Source organism: Syngnathus leptorhynchus, chromosome 17 (assembly GCF_054491065.1).
Source record: "Syngnathus leptorhynchus isolate UIUO chromosome 17, UIUO_Slep, whole genome shotgun sequence".
Taxonomy (NCBI): Eukaryota; Metazoa; Chordata; class Actinopteri; order Syngnathiformes; family Syngnathidae; genus Syngnathus; species Syngnathus leptorhynchus.
This window is the reverse complement of record NC_141211.1, coordinates 7,864,921-7,881,374: the sequence shown is the minus strand read 5'-3', so window position 1 is coordinate 7,881,374 and position 16,454 is coordinate 7,864,921. Positions and strand designations below refer to the sequence as shown.

Below are 16,454 nucleotides of genomic sequence, written 5' to 3'. Positions count from 1 at the left end.
AGCTTCCCCAAAATAATTTTTGTAATGTATCCGGTGTCACATATTTTCATGACTAAATTGCTAACTGTGCACCAAAAACACGATTTGCTTTTAAACTTGCTCCGTGAGTGGTTTTAATATCTCAAGCATTGTGCACAGTTTGCTCTTCCGTTCGCTGTTGCGACAATAAAAATCCCCACTGCAGAGGTAAAAAGGATTATCAGTTCAAGAAAATATCCCTTTTATTTACATAACAGCCTCATATGGTTATTACAGTGCACAGGTACAAGTGAAACCATGAACTGCTGCACTATAAAAAAGTTCATATTGAATTTTATTCAAACATTAGTCTGCATGATGGAAGTTGTCAGGGGATAGTAGAACCTCACTATATTGCTTTAAACCCAGCACAAAAATAAATGTTTTGGGGTGGAAAGAAATTAGAGTTTCAAATTGGAGAAATACTTGCATCATATTTGTACATTATGTGAACATATGGTAGCCAAATGTTTTCGCCCTGACACTAGGTCTTTGCCACACGTTGAGGCTGAGAATCAAAAGTAACGAGGTAATGGAATATTTCAAAAGGCACAAACAACGAGCCTGTAAAATTGTTCCAGAAATATTTGATTCTCTGTCATTCTCTAGACGTCGTAGAAGAGTCGCACCAGATGGTAACGGATCCCAAAAGCCAAAGCGCTTCCCATCACCTGCACACATAAAAAGTGGAACACTCATGTTTTTTTCTAAAGTATATGGCTATTTGAGCTGTTTTTAGCTCTACCTGTATCAGGAGCATGATGGCAGTGAGATTTCTCTCGTGCGTGGGACCAAGGAATTTCAACACGAGATTTATTAAGGTCATGTTGTTGCACTCAATAAATTCATCGTCATTTTCCTGGCCTCTGTGCACCTCAAGGAGCTTCAGTAACTCTGCAACCTGTCGATAAGGCAGATTTTGCCTGTCATTTAATGCTTATATTGCTTTAGAAAAATTTGAAACACTGCAAAATATGATGCGGTGCAATACGACAATACTACAGACACAACTTATGACAAATAATGCTGAGACAATAACTCTCAGCCTCAAACGAGCTCTTGTAATGAACTTACCTGCAGAATGTGATGTCCTAGTTTAGAAAGGTCCTTGCGTTTGAATTTAGAGTAGCTCATCCCCAGTTTGCCTGTGTCTGGATTCAACCTTTGTGCGCATGTTATAATATGAGACAAATGGATAACGGGGGGGTTCACAGAATTAATGAACATCACATGAAATGTGTACATTTCAGTTCATTAGAAGAAAGCTACCTGGGAAGTCTGTGTCTGGGACATGGGATGATGTGGAATAGTTGAGGCAAGGAATACAGAAAGTTAATCACTTGAGGAATGAAAAACAATAGCATCGTTTTGCTGAAGTGTCCCAGGATGCCAACTACAGCAAAGGTCATTCCAGCAAAGTAGCAGAAAGTGTCTCCCACAAACACAGATGAGGGGTACCTGTAACGAAAAGAAGAAAAAAAAAAATTGTAATACTGAAACAATAGTCTGTGGTTTTACGTTGACACACCAGTTGTGGTAAAAAAGTGCTAAGGTGGTGAAGAAAAACGGCATCATGAAGTAGAGAGAGAAAACATGGTCGTCGTGATAATCCCCTGAAATGAAGAAATCGTAATGATCAAATTCCATACTGAAGGACAGAATCAAAGTGGGTAAAAGTGGATAAAGAGCAACACACCGCTGAGCTCCAGCAGGTTAAAGACGATGATGGAGCCAGAGATGAACAAAGCTTGACCTGACTCGATGCCATTAATACCAGCCAGGATGTTGATGGCATTTGTACAGAAGACTGCCAGCATGCCCATGTAGACATAGTAAAGAATACCTGTCAAAAGAAAGAGCCATTAAAAAGATGCATGAGTAATCAACCCCATCATACACAGTAGTACCAACACACCACCAACACAACTCACCTAGATCCAGATGCAGCCCCAGCAGTACTCGGAATGGTTTAGGCACCAAGATGACCGTGTTGCCAAAATTGGTGAAATAAACCATGAGTAGTGGCAGGGATGCCATAGTGGGAAGCAGGAGCTTGTGCCTCCATCGCAAGTTGAGCACATCGTCAGCAAATCCCAGAAAGATCATGCAGCAGATAGCGAGAAGCGCACCGATCAGCTGCACAAACTGAAGAAACGGCACCATCAGAAGAGGTCTGACTTGCCAGAAAAGCTTTTTCACTTTCACTGGCTGTAGTGTGGACCTACCTCATCGTGTGGGAAGCCATTGCACTGCTCCCCCACAAAGCAACTGAGGAAAGGCACTGGGATGAAGCAGAAGAGAATGATGAGGAAGACTGTCCCACTGATGACACCCTGTGATTCTGGACTAGAGAAGCAGAAGAGGGTCAAGCAATTTTCGATTTGCCCTGAACACAATCAAAGAGAAAAGAACAGTACTCACACTTGATTTTTTGTCAGTTTGTTTAGATCCATCCCGTACAATCTGGCAGCGATAAAATGGTCCTTGAAAGTGGGAATCAGCTTCATTGTTGCCAAGCAGCCTAGTGCTGACATGAGACCGTTGATGGCCAGCGGTAGGAATGGCGACGGCGACATTTTGTGCTTCTTGATCAGTCTGAACAGTTCACCGAACTGTGCACTGATTGTGCGGTTGCCCAGTTAGTCTCTCAATGAACAAACTTAGGCTGTTTCCACTCACGTATAAGCACGTCATACTGCCATTTTAAGACAATAATAGCGACTCCGAATTGGTAATAATAATGAATAGCTCCATAAATCACAACAGTAAGTCATACACGTTGCCGTCGGGAGATTTTACGCTAAAACATGAGCTACGTTTGAAAAATAAACTCTCCGACTGTCATGTTACACTGTCCTGTTCCTGGTGTCAGACGGACAATATACTTCCGGTTATCATTTTTCAAATTAAACCATAACACTTCATTACAGAACTGTCGACTGAATAATACCTCCGAAAATTTCTCAACATGACTCACAATTGTAGGTCTTAATACATGTATATATTCATTGCCATTATATTGTCATTTTCTTCCTAAAATTAAGTGCATTTTTGTGAATATTTGTGGGGTATTTCTGTATTTTGTGTTCTTTTTATTTCACCTTGTTAAGGTATTGTAAATAGTCAAATAAAAGAATGATTGAAAACGGGCGGGGGGGGTACATATACTGTACATCCAACGTTTTTTTGTTCAAGGACAAGGGGTTCAGATAATGGATGGATAAGTAGTATTTTTTTTAACATGCATACTTTCCCTCATGGCCTGGCCTATATATCCGTTTTAAAACTCAAATGTAGCAGTTGAGCACAAACATTTGCCCATTCTTGGTCTCGGTCGTTGAGCTCGTTGAGGAGATTGCCACAGCGCTTTTATTTCGAAAGCTCAGTTTTATTTTTCCGTTTCACCTTTTGCATTCCAGCCCTACAGCGCCGCCTGCAGGTTGACGTCATTCTCCCCGTCCAGTTGTCTTATTGTAGAGAGGGTTAGTCTGTCTCAGTGTGAAATCAGTAGAGATTTGGGACGGAGTACACTGGGAAGATTATTCAACGTTAATGTTGAATAATTAAAAAAAATATTTTCTAATTGGAGTGACGCTCCTGCGAGGAATGCTGCGAGTGCAATGGGACAAAGTCATGTGTTGTTGGCGCCGCTGTTTATCGCCATGAAGAAGGCAGTAGCTTCATGTTACCGCGACTTGCTTTTGATTCCCTGCATTCTGCAGCTCGGACCGTCCAAGTTAAACGGTGGGTTGATTTACATTTCATCCATTCAAATCTTTTTTTTTCTTCTTCTGATGCACCTTACACACACCTTACGCACTGATGCACATTCACACTGTATTTTATTATGACCTCAACAATCTTGTTAGGATCCTTCAAAGCAACATCTTTCCTATTGTTAATTGTTCATCTAATCCATTATAATGGTCCAAAATGCTGCAAGTCTAACTGTCTGTTTGGTGCCCTCGACAGGTTGAAGGGTGCCTGTCTGCCCTTCTCTGACAGTCCCTAACATTTCCGTGTAGACATGAGAGACTGCAGGAGATGGTGATGGAGCTCCAGGAGTTGGGCTGGCTGGCCCTGGTGGGGCTTTTCCTGGCCTCCTTACTCATCGTGCTAGTCTGGCTCTTCCAGTTCTCACTGAGTCTCTTGCAACAGTGGAGAAGCAGGAAAGGCGCCGAGCAGCATTCGCATCTATCCCTCAGGCAGCATCATCACCACGACTTGGCTGGAGGTGTGTGGGGCTTCCTGCTCAAACTGCGTCCGATTCGGGATGGAGAAGCTGTGGCTGAGCTCGGAGTCAAAGCCTTGTTGACCTCCCTCTTCTCCTTCAAGTCGTTCAGTGAGCACTGTCGCAAGAGCTGGATTAAAGCTCTGAATGAACAAGCTTGCAGAAATGGGGTGAGTGAGATTTTTTTTTTCATTTTCACGCGAGGTGGCACACAAGGACTGAGTGAGCATGCTGGTAGTGAGTAGAAAAGCAGCACAGGTGTCAATTTAGATGTACTAGAAGTGGATGTTGGAGTGTGATGGTTAAGAAGATGAGGGTCACGTCCTTGCATAACAGTTCCGAAGCGTAAGCGTATCGAGGCAAGACCAGCCAGTTTAACCGCAGTATGAACGCCTACATCTTGTAAAAATAGCCTCCTTTTCCCCTGCCTCGTATGAAGTGGTGGGGGCTTTCTCTTTCAAATTATACCCAGCGCAAAGCAAGGTTCATCTGTTTGCCCCCGCCCCCCCGATATTCAATTTGCTCATACGTGACTGCAAAAAACTTGTTTTGTATACTAACCTTGACAGGTGAACTTAATTTGAACTTCTCGAAACTTTTCCCCAAATGGCCAATGTAATTTGCACAATGCTGTTCTATGAGCGTGGTGGTACCATTATGAATCTGGGAGATGGTATCAGTCTGTGGAGTCGAGAAGCTCATCATCCTGCTAGGAAATTCAATAATAGGAGATCAGAAAAAGGTCCCATTGGCTCTGCGATAAATGAATTAAAACAGATCATTTTCCATGCAGAATGTCAGTAGTCGCAGAGACAAACTGTTCTCAAGTGTGTCCATGTGACTCTCATCTGACACTTTCTGAACTGAGATGCCCACCATGGCATCTTTTCTCGCTCATTAGTATAAAAATGTTTGTTCTTCATTGTGTCTATTGTGCCTGTTATTCTAGATGTGTCTGGAGCGTATGCTAATCACTTGGCCGCACATGATACTGGGCCATGACGCTGGCTGAGATTACAAAACAATCTAATTTGACACACTTATGCATGCTTGTATGGTTGTCTGAGATGTTTACCACATCTTTAACTTGGAAAACCTGCTATGGGACATGACTGGTACAAACAAGCCACACCCCATCCTTGGTCCGTCGCCTTGAATGTTGTGCATGTTGTCGTGGCCACTTTGCAGAACACAACCAATGATGGTACTTGCATTTTCTTCTCTGATTTGCATTTTGGCAATTGTGGCTCTGCATCAGCGAAATAAGAGCTTTCAGGAGGCAGCGCCATGAGGATGTGGGGATTAGCCCGTCAATCCCAATGGTGGGTATGGTCTATGGTCTATGGCATATAGATTCAATTCAGTTTAGATATGAGGTTTATCTGAGCTGATCTAGTTTTTTTAACCTTTATAATCCATATCAGAAAATTTTCATTGAGTTGGTTTACATTACAATCAAGTCACTCAGTAGTCTTTGCTTGTCATTTTTAATTATTAAGACAAAGTAGACACTACAAACAGTTGCAGATATGCAAAAATATTGGGATATCAGATATTTGAACACAGTAAAATATCGATAATAGTTACATCGCAACTTTAGTCAATCTTGGCACAGATGTAAATTCTTATTATTCCAGTTTGATTCCATTGGTCAGTTGGAGAATGAGTGCTCAACTGTCGACCCTTTGCAGCTGGCTTTTTCACAGATGTGCCAAAACCAAGTATATTGATAATGATGGTGAAGAAACCCTCCAGCCCCTTCCTTCATCCGGGTCACCCTGCTTTTGCAGCTGGTTAATTGTGGCCAACAGGAAGACTTCCTTATGCTGTATCAACACACCAAGACTATTACAGAACCCTGTGATGTAGCAACTACTGTGCGTTGAATAAACACAAAACTCACGGTGTTTATTCCACGAGCATAAAAAGAAAACTCATGCATGTCTGTGACATCCCATAATGCAGCCTGTTTCGTGACTCACTTGGATAAAAAAATGACTCCAGAGTTAGCGCTGCGGGAGCTACTGGGTACAGTGTTCAGATTAGTAAGAGGCTTGCACCTCTTTTTCCAGCATGTAGGCCATTATAGCGTCATTATTTGCTCGTTTTTTTTTTTTTTAACCAGTAATTTAGTGTCTTTCATATGCAATTTGGTTTCCTATTGGTGTCATCAAAGAATCTAAAAGAAAAGAAAATGACAGAAAAGGTGACAGAGGGTCAACAGAAGCCACAGGCTGAGTGTATTCTTGGTTGACCATCGTGCCCAGCCCTCAGGTACTGAATGGAATATTTCTGACAAACCTGAAGTGACACCGTTGTAGTCCGCAGGCTATCCCACAAATTACACATGTGCAGGAACAGAGGTCACAAGGACAAAGCAGTGGATGTGCTGCTAGATTTTGCCCTCTGATGACAAAATGAGGTCGTTGCCTGTGCTGCGAAGCTGCGCGACACCAAATTGACCCACGTTAAAAAAAATATATATTCAAGTAAGACCCAGCTATTGCCAGTTCATGTAAACACGAATAATTTTGATAACTTTGTGTACATTTCTACTCGATTGTTGTCATGTAAACATACTCTGAGTGTTGGGTGAGGGGTCATTCTGCCTAGACCATTCTGCCTTCTATGAGTAAAGAGACCAATCTAAGGTCTTCCTGCTAACCTATCTTTCTAACAGGCTCTGACTAATCCTGCCCCCGCCCCCTCCTTTGTCTTAATTTGCTAATATCTCATGGGCTCACTTTGTCTCGTTTTAGGATGATTAGCAGTGAGGTTCAGGGGAATTTGCTCCCGATGTCATAATAATCTTAATGAGCCTCACTGTCGACACCAGGGCTCGACCACTTGGCTGAGTGGTACGCAAACCCTTTTGCAACACACATGTAAGCGCGCACGCAATCGGAACCCGTTTCTGGATGCCACGCAATCGGAGATAAATCACTTTGTATTTGCTACGCTCATTTGGATGCGGTGAATGGTCAGCTGACTGAGCAGTTTCAGAGGCTTCAGCCAAGCAAAGTAAACATCACTGTTTGTAGTGTGGAGTCATGTGACCAGAGTGTTGGTCCGGACCCAGGTCAGCCTGCAGCATTGCACTTTGCTTCCTACCTCTTTTGCACAGAAACACACACACACACACCACAAACTCTGTTATATCATTCTCCCACTTCTGCCCTGCCTCCATTGTTCCATTTGGAAGAGATTGGACATGTATCTAGAGAGACATATGTTCTGACAATGGGGGATTTGTTTTTTTCACACTTGCATCTCTTGAGCCAGACAATGAGGTCCACTGAAACAGATCCTTTGGCACTCACACATGAACACAAACACATATTGATAATCAGCCATAGTTTCAGCGATGCCTTGCTTGATTTGGAGTCAGTGTCAGGCAGAGGAGCGCGGCGGCGCCTTCAGTGGGGACTAGCTCTGCCATGAACTTGAACACGCTCCCTACCAGCCTTTGGTCGAGCATATGTTTCCGTTTGCATGCCAGCGTCCTCGGGCCCCGATCATCATTCTGACCGAATGAACGCAACTCGCTACTGGCCGTGCGGCGGTTGTCATTTCTGTGTCATGAGCAGTGACTGCAATAGCCTCTTGGTTTTCTGGCAACAGCATTACACGACCAGATGGTCTAAATATGTCATTTTACCTCTGGTATGTTACACTGTGCTGCACCCATGAAATGAAATCAGTGCAATTCTTAGATGCTTGACACCAACCGTGTTTAAAATTCATAAATTGACCTAATTATTTGGTGTCCTCGTGATACAGTTTCATTAGCAGGCTAACAAAAAAAAAAACTCCTTAAGGACTGACTAATTGCTCGGTAGCTTCATGCAAGTCTGGACCGCTGCGGTCCACAATCCTTTATGTCGCAGCCTAGTGTCTTTTTCTTCATGTCCACTTATGTCATATTTACTACTTTATTGTTCTTGTTTTTTTTTGATTGCCTCCCTCTGTCTCTCACAGAGCTCCATCCAAATCACTTTTGACAGCAGTGTCCAGTTTATTCCTGCCCCTGCAATTGAGAGTGTCACATGCACTGACCAATCGGCACAAAGAACAGTGCGTAATCATCTTCTACAACATGACGCGTAGCATAACAAATTTGTAAAATAGAAAAAGGTGACCTCGATTGATTGTGTGAATCCTTGATGCCATCCCCGATGACACCTTTTCTGCCACGATAGGTTTTACGTTGTAAATGTCGGTTGGACACGGTGGCATTTCCTGTGACAGTTACTCAGCAGTCCCCCGCTGCCGTTGCCATGGACACCTATCAGATTACGATTGCACCTACAGTGGCAAAGGTACCGAGGCACACCACCTGGTTTCTTTGAGTTTGCACGTCTCTTTTACCAGCGAGCACACAAGAACATTTGCATTGCTAGTCAAATATCTACTTAAACAGAAGGGGACGTTCCGGTCCTACCTTTACTGACAATTGCATAAACAATGGAACACTCTTATAGGCTCTACTATATGTACACCCATTATCTGCGTCTTATTCCATCATCAGGTGGTCGTATGTCTGGAGGATGCGGAGGATGAAGGACTCTTGGTGTCCTGGAATCTTTCCAAGGAACCGTCTTTGAAACTCACTGCGTCGCCGTGCAAACTGCTAAGACACGTGAGAAGCTTCGATATAAGCAGTCCAGATTTTCTACATCAATTCATGGAAAGAGCGATATTTTTTCAGCAATGTCTTTATTGTCGATATTTGATTGCCTCATGAATCACTGGTTTCTTTCAGGGCGCTGATGACAAAGTAGACCTGGACGTGATAAGGAGCTTGGTAGAGGATACTCTATTCAGCTCTCATCCTGCCATGATCATCAACCTCAGGACTTGTACAAGGAGTTCTCCAGTACGTTATTTTTTTCTTCCCCTCTCTATTTCCAGTAGGAAAATATTATTACTAAGTCTAAAAGATCAAAATGGTTCAGTGAAGACTGTAAATCCATATGTGTGAAGTAAAATGGATATTACCCACCTCAATAGGCTCTGGCTCACCTGACCCTCCAAAATGTTTTCTTTCATGCTTTTACACTCGTTTTTTGCTCACAGGGCCCCGCGGAGCACCTATCAGTTGGATCCAAGCCTGTACCTCCGAGTGTCTTTGTGCAGCGACTGCTTCTACGGCAGCTCAGGGTGACCTTAAGTAAAGGTCAGATGAATTCCCGCAGTGGCTTTGGATCCTTTCTGTCAATCGTTGCGTTGGATCCCTGGCCCCTCACAGAGCTTGCTGTGTGTTTTTCCAGGCCAGCGGTCGAGCTCAGTCGAGCTGTGCTGCGTCCTCAGCCTGAATCAACCCTCCTCAGAAAGGACAACCTGCTTTCTGCCTGTGCCCACCAACCCAAAGACCCCAATGGAATGGAGAGAAGATATTACACTGTAAGAAAGCATTGATGTCACATAAACATGGCAGGGACATGACTCTTCAAACATGGCAACATTAAAAAGAAGTGATATGTTTTTTGGTTGTTGTTTTTTTTTACATTGCAAAGAGGGGATTCTTCCAGGATGATTCTAACACAACTGTCCCCTTTGTGTTGAAGGGATCTGAGTCCAGAAACCAAAGAGCTGAGAGTGAGACTTCTGGAGCGGAATGGCAGCAGCGAGCGTAAGGCACAACATAGTCTGGGCTCCTGTCCCCAAAAAAATATTTTGCCGCAACGATCAGACCTCTGTAGAATCGAAATATTGAAACTCACAAAAACTCACGATTTGGAATGAATTGCGATTTGTATGCATTTTAAAATATTAGCATTTGGTATCAACATGGCTTCGGATCATATAAATCACATCTTTATTGTTTAATTTCAAATCATGTTATTGCCGTGTTTTGGCTCTCTAGTGGTTCACCTAAGAATCACTGAAATGATTTCATCCATATTGTATTTTAGTGCAGTTAATTTTAAAACTGCATGTTGACGAGAACACTTGGGCCTACTACCCAATTGAAGTTGTTTGAATATATGTCATAATGGAGGTACTAAGTATTATTTGAGGTGGCACATTTGTAAAATGATTAGGAAAAACTGTGTTAGTGTTTAAAGACAGAGTCGATGCCTTTCGTACCTGTTTTACTTTTTGTTTTTTTTCTCTTTGGTCTGCTAGAATTTCTTCCAGGCCATGGCTCCTTGGCCTTGGACCTCCAGTCCAAAGTTCCTACCTCTGTCGTACTCACAATAAACCCAAGCCACTCCTTGGAGCCTATTGCCACCATAACAGCGGAAGTGAGTGAGAAGCTGTTAAATGCATGACAACTCTTACAAAGACGTGGGATGAGTTAGCATTTCTTTCTTTTTATATATAAGTACTGTCAAGAAGCTGATAGAGGGCCCATTCTTACTGTCTCAACAGCCTACTTGTGATTTTACCTCTTGCTGAATGCGAGATAACATTTCTCACATTCTTCAGAAAGGATTCCTTGTAGATTCTCAGTGCACACATAGTTTCTAAATGAGATGTGCAAAGCTTTTGAAGTGGAGTGGGTTTGCCACAATACTTCTTTTTTAATCCACTCAGCTCCTCTATGTGGAAACTGAGGACCTCAGGTTGCCACTGCGTTCCTCAATCACCCCCACCAAAAAGGTAGATGTGGATCGAACCATCATGCCGGACGGAACGATCGTCACCACTGTAACGACGGTCCAGTCCAGATTGAAATTGGAGCGCAGTCCAGGTACATCTTTTGATGCATTGGTCACTGTCGGTTAACAACATTCAACTGGAGTTTGTTCATATTTTGTAGGTGATTCTCCTTTGCGTTCCCCTTCCAAAGTAGAGGTGACAGAAAAGAAGCCCACCATTCTCTCTGATGGAAGCGGGACCCCCCCAAGCCCTGATCCGAGCAGTGAGTTAGCAGCCAAAACATTACATGCACTAAAGTATTGGGATGAGCCAAATTAGCCATAGAGCCACCCCACAATCTTGTGGGCTAGTACTGAATTTTTCACCTAAAAACCCAACATTTTCTCAAAAGCCGACAGTGCGCCTTATATATGGAGCAAATTCTTAAATTTAAAGTGGCCCGAAGCATTATGTCATGAAATCAATCATAAGTGGCCCGCTGAAGACTATGAATCAAAAAGACTATGGATCATTATTTTGTGATTATAACGTAATTTGTTGCGTCTGAAATTGAAATAAAAAAGATAAAATGGAGAATGATTTGATTTGGATTAAAAATCTGACATGATAGTCTTATAGTCTGGTGCGCCTTATATAAGGTCAAAGTTTTAAAATGGGCCATTCATTGAAGGAGCGCCTTATAGTCCGTAAAATACGGTAATACTCATGTATGTGTAATGACCACGTGTCCCAGTCCTTTTTGACAATACAGTCCAAAAAGCTCATAGAGAAGCACAGTAGTGCTTTATATAGGCAGTCGGCAGTTGTGTAACAGGAACGTGATGGAGAGTCTACAAAAAAGCACCAGCTGATTTTAAATGTGCTTTTATTGCATAGAGGCCAGCCGCTTGTCTAATGGCTTGGATCCTGTTGCAGAAACAGCCATTCGTCAGCTGACCGACTCCAACTCCAAAATGGCTCGAAAGACCCCCACGAAGAGAAGCACATTGATCATCTCAGGAGTGTCAAAGGTCAGACAATTGAGAGTTGCGATTATGGATCAAATGGAATGGCATTGATATCAAAACAACTTAAAATTAAGATTGAATGAATGAATTAATCTAGGTAAATGCATTAAATGAATGAATTAAATGCGTTTACCTAGATCAAGGTGGCAGTCCACACCCTTGACCCCCTTTGAGCACATTCAAATCACATTAGAGCCATCTTCTGACCTGATTTCTGAGTAAAAGGGAAATGTTTCCATTTCAAAAGGCTGCAGTGGTAACATGACGTCTCAAGGCGGCATATTTAAAGACCATGCATAGTATGACAATAGAACCGAGTGTAGCCTTAAAAAAAAACAAAAAAAAAAACATTGCTTTTACACTTACGATTTCAAAGGCATGATTTATGTATATATATATTGTGTCAACTGCAGCAGAAAAGGCAACATGTACAGTATTGACCACAACAGCAGTAACATCCTACATGAAATTAGAATCACAATCTTTATTTACTGTAAAACGTTATGTCGTTGCCTTAATACAAATAAAAACAGAGAGATTGTCTTGCTAGGAAGAAATTGTTTGAACAACCTGAGTTTCGTACTTGGAATCATCAAAACGAGTTTAAAATATTTGCACAAAAGTTGCATGCAGAGTATAGTGGAGTACTATCAAATAATGACGAAGGAGAAGACAACAGCTCTCTATGCAAAGTCCATAATCTTTCAAGATCTTGATAATATGAACAAAGGTTAATCTAAAATGACTGCAACTTTGTTTCCCAGAAGTGGCACTGATTTAAAAAGGTACATGAGGTGTCTGTATGTTTGACAGACCAGGAAGTGCTCACGTGAGTGAGCCAAAGGCTCTCTTTTTACTGCACCTATAACAATTTATAGCATTTAAAAAACATCAAGCCTCATTTTAGCTCATCAAAAACAAATAATATCAATGCATTTGAGGGCAATATGATATTTGTACGTCCAATCAGACAAGCATTCAAATAATAGCATAATGCTATTTGTATGGTGACCACAGGAAAACAGTCATTCTGATTCCTTGTATTTCTTAGGTTCCTCTTTCAAAAGACAACTGCACACTGTCAAGTGGCTATGCTGCAGCAATGGACGCCGCCGTGCAAAGCAACCATTTTGGAGCGGGACACCACCAAGAGCTCGATGAAACCACACCTTCCGATGTATCTGAGCGTCCTTCTGTGGATGATGTGGACTCAGACACTGGCTCCACTGGTGCTTTGGAAACACGCAGCCTCAAGGATCATAAAGGTGATGATCTTATCTTATGTTACAATCACAATGTCGATAGTTTTGTTGTTGATTTCTGGTTTTACTGCTTTTCTCTTGGTAGCTATCATATTTTAAATGTGCTAATACAATTAAGATATTTTGCTGCCACCTGCTGGCCAGTACAAAAAAAAATGCAGAGGCATGAGAGTGCGCCACAATTCATTCACTACTCTAAGGTTGAGGGTTCGAACTTGAGCTATTAGCAAACGCTAATAGCCACGCTAATGCAGTATTCTCTACATCCCACAGTGGGATTTCTGCAGAGCGGATCGAAACTGTTGTTCCGCAGAAGACATCGCCAGAAGGAGCCCTGCCTCAGCCAGTCCCACGAAGATATCTCCAAAATGGACAATAGTTTTACTGCGGAAGCAGACAGCCGTCGAAAGAAGTCTGGTAGCTTCTCACGACGTCTCATCAAGCGCTTCTCCTTCCGCTCATCAGGGAAACGGAAAGGAAAAGCCACAAGCACCAACGGTGGTGCGGGCTCAGCTCATAACTGATCTTTTTTTTTTGCTGTCACCCCGTCAGCGGTCTGAGCACAAGACTATTCTCATCCCGGTCTGATGTCCCTTGGATGAAGGACACCTCTGGGAGTGCTTTTGCGGGGGAGTAGAAAAATTGCTGCTTCAGGACACAAGTGGTTCTTTATCAAATCGCTAAAGCAGAAATAAGATGACCTTTATTGTTTGGGGGGGTAAGTCTTTGCAAGACGGTACAACAGTTTATTTTTGATTGACAGATATCGGGAACTCTTGAAATGATTTGAGGATGCCAGAAGAATGGCATTGCTGCACTTTGGAATTGACATTTTTTACACTCTACATAACACATAGAATCTGTATGAAGATACTCGTAATTTATGATTATGTGAAGTGCTATTTATTTTATCCATACTATGGATTGTTTTAGTTGCATTATACTATAAAATAGAGACATTGCTGTGATTTTTTTCAATGCAAAAGTACATTTAAAATCAAGTTGAATTCTTTGTTAATTCCTTGTATTTGCTTCTACATTGTGTTAAGAAATTTTTGATGTAGGATTGAAAATACAGAAAATTGTTATATCAATGATTTTAAGCCTGTCTGCGTTTCCTCAAGAGGAAACAAGCAGGCTCGTCGTCTATCGGAGGGGGGAGGGTATTTTTCAGAAATGCTATTACAGTTCTACTGTGACTGAACAGCTCCAGTCATAGGGTGATATGTTGTGTACAATGTGCTTTAAGAGACTAGGATCAATTCTTAATTGCTGTTTAGATAAAAGTACAAAGACATTGCCTGGCTGGAATGTGAAACCGGGAGTGGTGGCTGCAACATGTGGCACGTGTGATTTGTGCTGGTATTTTGATATACTTCATTTATTTCAAAATAAATTATTTTAAACTTCTCTTTAGACCTCATTTAATGTTGCATACCTGCAGTAACAATCATGGAGAGGAAATGTATTCAGCAAATTTAAAGGTGACAGTCTCCTTTGGGAGCAGTTACATGATGTAGCCCATAAAGTACCTACCTACCTACCTACCTACCTACCTACCTACCTACCTACCTACCTACCTACCTACCTACCTACCTACCTACCTACCTACCTACCTACCTACCTACCTACCTACCTACCTACCTACCTTTCTGTATTTGATTGGCTCTTAAAATGTTTTCCTCAATTTTCCTTCTCTTTGCCAGTCCTTTTTTCTGTTTCACTCGGTTTCTTCCATCTTGAGCGCCGCCAAAAGTTTGAAACAGGAGGGAATAACCACCATTGGCTAAGATTTCCATATAGCAGTGAAGAGCCAATCGCCTTTCTTTTTTTTGTGATTGGTTGAGAATAGAATATGCCAATCGCTGCTGAGATTCTTTTTTCTGTCATCGAACCTCGCCAACCACACGGTATTCTATCGTCATAGAAGCCAATCACGTAAAAGGGCGTGACAAGCCCGGCGTTTTATATCCGGGTGTCGCAAACGAATTCACAACATTCCACTGCAATTGTAGAGGACAAAACAGCGTATTTAAACCAAAATCTAACAATGTCTGGAAGAGGTAAAAGTGGCAAGGCCCGTGCGAAGGCTCGGACCCGTAGCAACCGGGCTGGTCTCCAGTTCCCAGTCGGTCGTGTTCATCGTCTTCTCCGCAAAGGTAACTACGCAGAGCGTGTGGGTGCCGGAGCTCCAGTCTACCTAGCAGCAGTGCTGGAATATCTCACTGCTGAGATCCTTGAGCTGGCTGGAAATGCTGCCCGAGACAACAAAAAGACTCGCATCATCCCTCGCCACCTCCAGTTAGCTGTGCGCAACGACGAAGAGCTGAACAAACTTCTCGGCGGCGTCACCATCGCCCAGGGCGGCGTTCTGCCCAATATTCAGGCTGTTCTGCTGCCCAAGAAGACCGGACAGTCTGCTCCGAGCTCCGGCAAGACGGGAAAGAAGGCTTCCTCGCAGTCTCAAGAGTATTAGCCACATGGCTGCTAACTTTCATCCCAACGGCCCTTTTAAGGGCCACCCAAACTCGTCTAAAGATCAAATGTCCTTTGTGTGTCCTCGTCACATTTTGCTAATAAATTGATTTACTAAAGATGATGGGGCTGCTATTATCGACTAATGGAAGCGCTGAATCCGGCAGAAGCTAAGCATTTCTGAGTGTATCGGGGAGTAAAGTTGCTAGCTGCTAGCTCGTTTTGTGTTTGAATTATCCCTGGTCAAAGATAATCACATTGAGGCCCAGCTCGAGGCGTGTAACTTTCTGTCCATTGAATGCCAGCCCTGGTCACGTACCGTTAAGCTAGCTAGATAACATTTTCTACCACGTACACTAAAGACAGTGATATGAGTGAACTGGGTTAGCCGAACAGTTTAGCACAACCAATAAAGCATAGATACCATGGGCATCTTGAAACGGTACCATTTATAACTGATCGTTATTCAAGCATGGACATTATTACATAGTCTAATAGTCCTTTTCTGAATTGTTAATTTTTTTTTTAACGTGCGCGTCCGCCATATTTGATGTGGCAGCGCCTCTGTAAACTAACGCACCTCAGCACCCAGTCTACCGCTAGATGGCGTTGTAGAGTTTTAAACTGCAAAGTTGTGTCCACTTTGAGCAGAGGTGGGCAAAGTGACTGCTCTTTGATCAATTTTATCAAAAGTCCGGCAATATTTGACGCCTTAATTTAGTAACATATCCTCTCAAATGTGCTAATCAAACTAATAATACTTGCTTATGTTTAACTGGTTAGACACATTGATTTCAAATGACATTTAAGAACGACAGTTTTACAAAAATAAAAAATATTGCATGCACATTTGCT

At 42.4% G+C, this 16,454-nt stretch overlaps 3 protein-coding genes across 4 annotated transcripts; 2 read left to right on the top strand and 1 right to left on the bottom strand.

Moving 5' to 3' along the window:
- Positions 1 to 203: 203 nt before the first annotated feature.
- On the bottom strand, positions 204 to 2,924 carry dpagt1 (dolichyl-phosphate (UDP-N-acetylglucosamine) N-acetylglucosaminephosphotransferase 1 (GlcNAc-1-P transferase)). Its single transcript, XM_085936749.1, has 9 exons — positions 2,440 to 2,924; positions 2,244 to 2,364; positions 1,950 to 2,163; positions 1,715 to 1,861; positions 1,547 to 1,631; positions 1,288 to 1,476; positions 1,093 to 1,180; positions 764 to 919; positions 204 to 689 (listed from the first exon to the last, which is right to left on the bottom strand). The coding sequence occupies exons 1-9, from the start codon at positions 2,592 to 2,594 to the stop codon at positions 624 to 626; spliced, it is 1,221 nt and encodes a 406-aa protein (XP_085792875.1). The 5' UTR covers positions 2,595 to 2,924; the 3' UTR covers positions 204 to 623.
- Positions 2,925 to 3,449: 525 nt separating this feature from the next.
- c2cd2l (c2cd2 like) lies at positions 3,450 to 14,528 on the top strand. 2 transcript variants are annotated; one of them, XM_085936733.1, is made up of 15 exons: positions 3,450 to 3,762; positions 4,044 to 4,419; positions 8,228 to 8,323; positions 8,449 to 8,568; positions 8,778 to 8,888; positions 9,012 to 9,125; positions 9,326 to 9,425; positions 9,520 to 9,652; positions 9,817 to 9,881; positions 10,379 to 10,497; positions 10,790 to 10,946; positions 11,016 to 11,117; positions 11,771 to 11,865; positions 12,914 to 13,127; positions 13,398 to 14,528. In XM_085936733.1, exons 1-15 carry the CDS (start codon positions 3,701 to 3,703, stop codon positions 13,646 to 13,648), a joined length of 2,115 nt encoding a protein of 704 aa, XP_085792859.1. In that variant the 5' UTR covers positions 3,450 to 3,700; the 3' UTR covers positions 13,649 to 14,528. The 2 variants fall into 2 exon arrangements, with proteins under 2 accessions (XP_085792859.1, XP_085792858.1); XM_085936732.1 differs by having other exon boundaries at positions 11,732 to 11,865.
- Positions 14,529 to 15,025: 497 nt separating this feature from the next.
- On the top strand, positions 15,026 to 15,718 carry h2ax (H2A.X variant histone). Its single transcript, XM_085935760.1, has one exon. It carries the CDS (start codon positions 15,175 to 15,177, stop codon positions 15,598 to 15,600), a length of 426 nt encoding a protein of 141 aa, XP_085791886.1. The 5' UTR covers positions 15,026 to 15,174; the 3' UTR covers positions 15,601 to 15,718.
- Positions 15,719 to 16,454: the final 736 nt, after the last annotated feature.